Source organism: Rutidosis leptorrhynchoides, chromosome 2 (genome assembly GCF_046630445.1).
Source record: "Rutidosis leptorrhynchoides isolate AG116_Rl617_1_P2 chromosome 2, CSIRO_AGI_Rlap_v1, whole genome shotgun sequence".
NCBI classification, from domain to species: Eukaryota; Viridiplantae; Streptophyta; class Magnoliopsida; order Asterales; family Asteraceae; genus Rutidosis; species Rutidosis leptorrhynchoides.
In genome coordinates, this window is record NC_092334.1 from 191,747,982 (window position 1) to 191,757,122 (window position 9,141).

The 9,141-nt window shown below is 29.1% G+C and overlaps 1 protein-coding gene across 1 annotated transcript; it reads right to left on the bottom strand.

Annotated features, from left to right (window-relative positions):
* Positions 1-6,238: 6,238 nt before the first annotated feature.
* On the bottom strand, positions 6,239-7,151 carry LOC139888496 (ethylene-responsive transcription factor CRF2-like). The gene has a single exon (XM_071871501.1). It carries the CDS (start codon positions 7,149-7,151, stop codon positions 6,249-6,251), a length of 903 nt encoding a protein of 300 aa, XP_071727602.1. The 3' UTR covers positions 6,239-6,248.
* Positions 7,152-9,141: the final 1,990 nt, after the last annotated feature.

Genomic DNA, 9,141 nt, shown 5'->3' on the forward strand with positions numbered 1-9,141 from the left:
TGAAATTATGTACAAGGACATTTGGTATAATTGATAACAAAATATTAAAACCTTGGGTTACACTCAGTCGACATCCTGGTGTAATTATTAAACAAAGTATTAAAATCTTGTTACAGTTTAAATCCCCAATTAGTTGGAATATTTAACTTCGGGTATAAGGATAATTTGACGAGGACACTCGCACTTTATATTTATGACTGATGGACTGTTATGGACAAAAACCAGACGGACATATTAAATAATCCAGGACAAAGGACAATTAACCCATGGGCATAAAACTAAAATCAACACGTCAAACATCATGATTACGGAAGTTTAAATAAGCATAGTTCTTTTATTTCATATTTAATTTCCTTTATTTTATATTTAATTGCACTTCTAATTATCGCATTTTTATTGTTATTGTATTTAATTGCACTTTTAATTATCGTACTTTTTAATTATCGCAAGTTTATTTTATCGCACTTTTATTATTCGCAATTTCATTATCGTTATTTACTTTACGCTTAAAATTAAGTCTTGTATTTATTTATTATTTTACATTTGGTTTTAACTGCGACTAAAGTTTTAAAATCGACAAACCGGTCATTAAACGGTAAAAACCCCCCTTTATAATAATAATATTACTTATATATATATGTATTTGTATTTTTATAAAAGTAAACTAATATAGCGTTAAGCTTTGCTTAAAGATTTCCCTGTGGAACGAACCGGACTTACTAAAAACTACACTACTGTACGATTAGGTACACTGCCTATAAGTGTTGTAGCAAGGTTTAAGTATATCCATTCTCTAAATAAATAAATATCTTGTGTAAAATTGTATCGTATTTAATAGTGTTTCGTTGTAAACTTCAATAGTATTTTATATCCCTTAGCTTTGACATCACGGTTTCACTGCTATTTCTTGAATTCTGGTGCTTTCTACAATGTTCTGGAACTTTGTGAGCTTTAAACATCACGTCGGCGGCTTCAAGACTTCTTGTCGGCGGCTACATCTCAAATTATACAGTTTTTAAGTATTTTTGATCATGTTTAATACATAATTTAAACAAAAACATTAGAAGTACCTTTTTTCCATTTTACCCATTTTAGTGTGTTTTAGTATCAAAATTACTTTAAAATACCAAGATAACTCCTTAAAATGTTATCTAAATTCTTTATAATTTAGGAGTTATCAAATACCCCACACTTAAGCTTTTACTTGTCCTCAAGTAAAATTTTAAATTATATCAATATTCCAACATTACATATCTTCTTAGAACATAAAAATTGGGTATCATAATACGGAGTTGGTTTATTGATTAGACAAAATTGGTATAAAGGCGGAAGTAAAATACAAAATGCAAAGCCAAAAAGATGTCTAATCATTAAAGTTTATTTATTATGATAAGAACTAGCCGGAACCAGACCAATGAGTACCAATAGACCTAATGTTCAGTAATCCAGATTTATACAAGTTGGTTATCATTGGACTCTTTTATTTTCTAACTAGAATTTTTTTTAAAATGTGTGGTTCTCATTGGAACTCTTTTCTCTCGCTTTCACCACTCTTATTGGCCTTCATTGGGCTCTTTTGCTTTTCATTTCTATTACTTTCATGCTTAGCATTAGGCGATTTATTTTTTAAGTTAGCCCTTATTGAGACTTTTTTGCTGTCTCAGTGGTCCATGCTTATTATGCCATATGGTAGTATGGTAGTGGCTATAACATTGCAATCGTTTCACCATTTTTGGCGTTTTACTTCTTATGTTAAACAATTAGTCCGATCTCGAAGTTGAGAGTTGTTATATTATTATTTTAAGATTAAGTTAATGAAAAGACATAAGTTTGACTAAGAATTTATATTTCTTAAAAAAAATTAATTCGGACCCCTTTTTGCATTTATTTTAAAATGTTGGTAAATTTTTGAGTGACTAATCACTTTCCTCCCCACACTTAGATTATGCAATATCCTCATTTGCATTTATATTTCAAATTAGTAATAAATGAAAGACATAATTGAAAATAAGGGAAAGAGTGATGTTACTTGATTGTAGGATCGCAGAATTGATATCTTTGAATTCAAGATAGACAACTTAACAGAAATTGTTGAACAATACAATATATAACACAAACATTAAATTTTATTAATAACTTGATCACTTTAACACTTTAACACTTATGAGCTATATTGCTCTTACATTCATAATTAGAAATTAAATTTTGACGAAACGTATAGAAATCAAAATCCTAAGAAAACAAATACGGATAGGTAGTTTTGATTATAGAGTCGGTTGCGTGACTCATTCTTCTACCGAATCTACTATTATTGTTATGAGTTAATGTATATTATTGTTATGAGTTTATCTTCAATAATATATTATTTTATAAATATAAGTAACTCGGCAATATATTAGTTTATCTTCAGAAAAGATAACCTAAAGGACAACATTCATTGCTTTATTTTTTTAAGTCCCTATTGCTATGCCTAAGTGTTTGTTTTTCATGCGGAATATTTTGTCATCATCAAGTAGGGGGAGATCTTTAAGTCAATAACCCATTTAAATATTTAATTATGACAAAATATAGTTATTAGCACTAACTGTTTATGTGCCGCAAGCATAAGTTCTTAAATTGTTCTAAGTTTGTAAACAACCTTTTCGTACTATTTCTTAGTATTTAGTTGTGTTGTATAAACTATCACTCTATCAGCATAAGATAATGAACAGTTGGTTTATCCCGAAGACTCAGCAAAAGATTGTTGAAGACTCATCAGAAGATTTATAAAAGACCCAACAGAAGACTCAATGACAACAAACACTTAGACAGATTCTGTATGGTCTTCCAGACATAGTTTGTTTCCTGTGTTGTCTAATCAAGTATGGAATTTGACTGACATCGAAGACAAAGTCAAAGAAAAAAGGTTGTACGTCAGCAGTGACAAGTGACCTTACAAGACAACGTGGGATGAATAAGTATATCACATGCGCGGTTCATCGATGTACTTGTCAATGCCTTGGGATCGCAACATTCTAATTGTTTATTTAATTAATGTGTCCGCCCTTTTGGTGTTCCTGCTACAGCTACAGAACAAGAAAGAAAACTACTCGTGCCTACAAAGTACAACAAATTTCTACCAACTTTTCGACTAAAGTACAAATTTTGTTTTAGACCAACGATCAACAAAATGTTTATCGGGTTTATAGATTATATATAAATAGATACGTTCCACTAATGTTTTAATTAACGGTGTGAGTACATACATTAAGTAGAGTCTTTATCTTGTGTATGCTTCAGTTCGTTCTAAGCTAATTAACAAGAATTAATCTATATCAACAGGTTATCGATTCCGTTTTAAATAATCTTGTTTCCTTGAGATTTAGTACCAACAAAAGAATAAGTAAAAAATAACCGTAGACTCATTATTTTTCATACTAATTAAAAAAATTATATTCGCCATCATCTACAATACTTCTTGTTTTTAGTTGGGAGTAACACACACACACACACACACACACACACACACACACATATATATATATATATATATATATATATATATATATATATATATATATATATATATATATATATATATATATATATATATATATATATATATGGTATAATATAATATAATATAATATAATATAATATAATATAATCTACATGTATATATGTATATATATGTGTGTGTAACCTAATAATTAAAAGAGAGATTGATTTAATTATCAACTCTCCATTGGATGATTAAATTATGGGTGTTTAATATTTCGTATTAAACCGATTAACTCGAAATTCAAATTGAAAAAAACTAGAAAAAAGTTGAATTTGAATTTTATTTTTAATTCTATTTCAGTTTAATTTTCAAATTTGAATTTGATTGCTGGTTCAATTTTTATTTATATTTTTGAATTTGGTTTAACCAAAAACGAAATTCAGCTAATAAGATATAAATTATTACTCATACTGGGATGAAAAACCAATTTTAGAATCAAAATTCGAACTTAAAGTCGATTTGTTAGCTTGTTATTATTATTTTGGTTAAATTATTATTTTCTGAATTTTTCTGTTTAACTAAACTGAAATTGAATTTGGTTTTATATTCAGTTTCGATTTTAAGATTAAATTCAATTTCATTTCGGTGTTCGTTTTTGCCACGAAAAATTTCAAAACCAAACAAATTGAATAAACCTAGAAAACTAAAACAATTAACACTTCCATTTTAAACCTTACTCATAAAAATTTTAAAAAAAAATTGAACGGCGATTTTTTGGCATCAGTGAATTTATTTCAACGACCCTCATCATTTGCACGTAACACACACGTTCGGGCGGAAACCCGAACCGATCGGCAGTACCCGGGAACACATCCATTCAGGCAGTATTCCGGATAGAGTTCCGTGAATTAATCCGGTAAAACCTCCTCATCGGGTCAATATTTACCACCATTATTGGTGTTCAATTGATTTAAAAAAAAATCATGTCATCACGAAGAATTAAACTAATAACCTCTCCCTATCCCATAACACAAAATATATAGAGGGAACCGTTAAATCATGTCCACAACTTCCTTATAAAAATTTATTGCAGACAAAAATTAGTGACAAGAGGATGACAGATTCAGTTATGAGTTTACAGTCAAGGATTTTGGTCCAATTGGGATGGTGAATCACACTGACACACCGAGTACCCATTCCATGATGTATCAATGTTTGGGATCATTTATGTAAATACCATAAGCCTCAGGGTCTGTTCAAACTATGTTTCGGGTGCAAATGTCGGCCAAAAATGGTCAAGCAACCTGCTCCGTCCCGCCATCTCGGACGTAATACTAGCTTCAAATATTCCAATCTCATTTGTTCTCATCTTTGCTTCTACCCATTAAAATTTTCAGCTACACTTTGAAACAAATGAGTAAGGATGGCAAAATGACCCGTACCCGATGGGTAAACTCGAAACCTGTTATAATTAGGCCGGGTCTGACCCGAGTCCGTCGGTCATGGGTCGGGTATGAGGATGGTTATAAAAAAATTTCTGGGTTCGGGTTCGGGTATGGTTTTGGATTCAAAACCGTTTACACGACCCGTATACCCGACCCGCATACCCGTATACCCGGCCTGAGGAATTTTAATAATAATTTTTTTGTAAAATTTTAGTATTGGTATTATATTTTTAATGTATGAAAGATTTATTTTATTTGTTTTGAAAACGAGTATAAATTTATCCAATATAATCATATACAACAAGTTTTCGAGATGTGATATTTTATATATCTTGTGTATTTGAGTATTTTAAAAACTTTTAAATCAACTTTTTGTATGTGATATTTTATAATAATTTAAACATGAAGTAGTTAAGTCATTTTTCGATATTTTGATTTGTTAACTTATTGAAAAATAAATACAGAGAAAATACCCGTTTACCCGTGGAGTAACCCGAAACCCGATAGTATGTAAGTAAATGGGAACCGACGGGTTTCAGTCCGGGTTTCGAGCGAGGTTTCTTAATCGGGTTCGGGTCCGGGATTATCTAAACCCGACCCGATGCCACCCCTACAGAAATGAGTAGATTAATTGAAAATAATAACCGACAAATTGGTGACTTTTGCGTAGTCGTGCCCAAAGAAAATAACACACATAGGTGTATGTCAAACTTTTTTCAAATCCTAACGATTAGGACGCATGAATTACAAACAAGTTGCAATTTAGTTGAAGTCCGTATGTACATACAATTAACATAATTTGAAGCTCAGCAGAAATGGTTGAAATTTTCCATTGTTTAAGTTTAGCAATAAATTAATTAATTGGATACGATTTTCTATGTTTAGCCAACACTTTTAAGGACATAGCTAGTAATTTTCAAATTATTGTAAGATATATTTTAATATTTATTTATTTAATACAATCATACAGAAATCATTTCCGACAATTAATAAGAAATTGAATGCACTCGTTAATAAAAATCTTTCGATATCTTGTAACGCATCTAATCAAATAAATCAAATAAACAACATTCATTCCCTTACCTAATTCGCAAGTGCAGTTGCATTTTTTGTTGTAGAGTTACATAGAACGGTCACGTGCACTTAACATAACTTGACATAAAACTTCAAACTTAACGGCGTTACCCAACTCGAAGCTACTTACATCAAAAATCCACCTCAACACTCGTCCGTCACCGTTAAATGTAACGGAGTACAACTAAATATTTATACTACCAAAAATTCGTAATACGGAGTAACTAAATAACGCAACAAAAACCATATTACAAAGCCACAAGAGGATCCGACCCGAATATATCACCGTAGTCGTTAAGGTCATCATCCATTGGCCAATTTAAAGACCCAATGCTAACTTCATTACCCGACCCGCTTAACATCTCTTTCGGGTCGAATATACATACATCAAGTTCTGCAAAGTTAAACAAATTGGATGTTGACAAAAAGTCATCAAATTGCCGAAAATCAAAATACTCGTTTTTTGTTCCATCGCTGGAGGTACCGCACTGAGTCGACTCAGCTGCTGACTCACAAACTGATTCTGAAGTGAAACTAAAAACCGATTTCGGCGATGTCGTTTTGTCACTCTGTGATTCGTAATCTGAAGAAACGGGTGAAGCTTTCTTCTCTGGCAACGGTGGAACAATGAAATTGGTGAGCGCGTGAGGTCCACGTAAACGAATAGCCGCGTGATCATAAACCATAGCAGCTTCTTCCGCCGTATTAAAAGTACCGAGCCACAACCGTACACGTCGGATCGGATCTCTAATCTCCGCCGCGTATTTCCCCCACGGCCGTTTCCGTACACCGCGAAACTTATTATTATTATTATTATTATTATTATTATTATTATTATTATTATTATTACCTCTTGAGCGAACAGTTAACCGTTTCTCAACCGTTTTCTTTTTCTTCTTATGTTTTGTAACTGTCTTATTCAAAATGGCTTCATCAGTATTGGATGAAGTATCAATTTTTACTTCGGTTATTAACTTTCGAACTCTTTTACGGGAAAACGACACCGTTTCGTCTTCATCGCTTGAAGAAGAATCAGTTGCGTACGTGTCAGTTACTGATATTCTAACGGTTCTAGAAGATTCAAGTGAGTGACAATTGTTGATAAGCTTGGTGATACTAGTTTTGTGCACACTATGTTTTACTGGAAACATATTTTGAATATTTATTTATTGGATGAAAAATGAGTGGTTAAAAAGTGAGTTGTAACGGAATAACAGATTCGAATTAAAAATAAGTTAAGTGTTAATTAAAATGTGGAAAGTGGTGAAGAAAAGGATTATTTCTGGAAAATTTTGATAGTGGAACGGTCGGAGGAGGGAGTGAAGAGGGTTTAAGGAGGAAGAAACAAAGGTTTTGGAAGGAAGACCGTCCACATGTTTGCTTGTTTTATACACGTCCACCAACCCAATATTGGTATTTTTAGGTCTAATTTTAATTTTATTATTTAAAACTAATGTATACTTTGATTTCAGAATTACTAATATATATATATATATATATATATATATATATATATATATATATATATATATATATATATATATATATATATATATATATTGCGTTGCACATGTGTGTAAAAAATAGTAAAAAAAATGTAATTTATACTTCATATTGGTATGTAAATAGTGATATTAAAAAAATAAAAAAAGTATAATAATTATTTAATATTCTGTGGTGTTTTTTAAAAATTTTTTTCAGTTTAAGAGCTCGTGGTATTGACAAATTTTAAAAGTTATGTTAGTAACTTAACGTCTACAATTTTTTTTTCTTACCATTAATATTGTTTTAATTATTCTTATGAGTTTAAGAGCCCGTAGTATTGGTATAAGAGCATGTGCGTTGGACAGGGGTAAATATTTTACAATTATTATATACAATTATTTTTTAATAAAAATATCTCGCAAATTTAATTTTAAAAAGGTTGTTAGTCATTTCAGCAATATAAGGTTATTAATATTATAATAGTTATATTTGCATGTTCATATATATTTCAAGGAATTAAACTGTAAATTCAAATTACTTTCAATTATAATATAATAATAATAAATAATAACTAAATATAGTTTCGTAAATAAATATGCAATGAAGTATTTCAGTACCTATAAATTGCACGTAGGTATAGATATGTATATATCAAGATTCAATTAAGAAAGTGTAATTTTAAATATACAGATATTTTGTTTTTTAATATATATATATATATATTTTATATTTATTGTTTTTTATATAATAATTGTAAATACTATATATATAATCTGTACATATAACAATTCATAAATAACTTTCAACCACAATCAACAAAAAATTTTTGGTTTATATATATATATATATATATATATATATATATATATATATATATATATATATATATATATAATCCTACGTGTCAACTTTTCCTTTATTCATGTCACATGTCAGCTTATCAATTATTTCCATCTATTGATTGATTTATTAAATTTCCTACTTTAATTTAATATATGGACATGGATTTTATTATCTAAAATCTAAAATACTCCGTATATATTATATTACTCCCTCCGTCCCATATTAATAGTCCAGTATTCCATTTTGGGACGTCTCAAATTAATAGTCCACTTCATAAATAGAAAACAATAAGAAGATTAAGTTTTATTATACCTTTAAAGTATGTGGATAGGATTAAAGGAGGAAAAAGGGTAAAACTGAAAAGTAAACAGAAAGTACAGTACCTTTATAACATTTTCTTAAACTGTGTGTTTTTTGTCCGTGGACTATTAATATGGAACGAAGAAAGTACCATATAATATTATATATATATATATATATATATATACATATATATATATATATATATATATATATATATATATATATATGTATATATATATATATATATATATATCAATTAAAACTATGAATAATATTAAACGATACATTTTATAATTATATTAATATTATTAAATATTACATTATTATTATTATGAAATTATAAAATAGATATTTCTTTATTAACATTATAATATTATTTATGAATAATATTTTATATAATATTAAAGTAATTTATAGTTTGCGCATAAATTTAAATATTTACGTTAATATAATATTTGTAGAATATTAAATAAACGCATGGACTCATGTTTGTCAATTGAAGTAAAAATT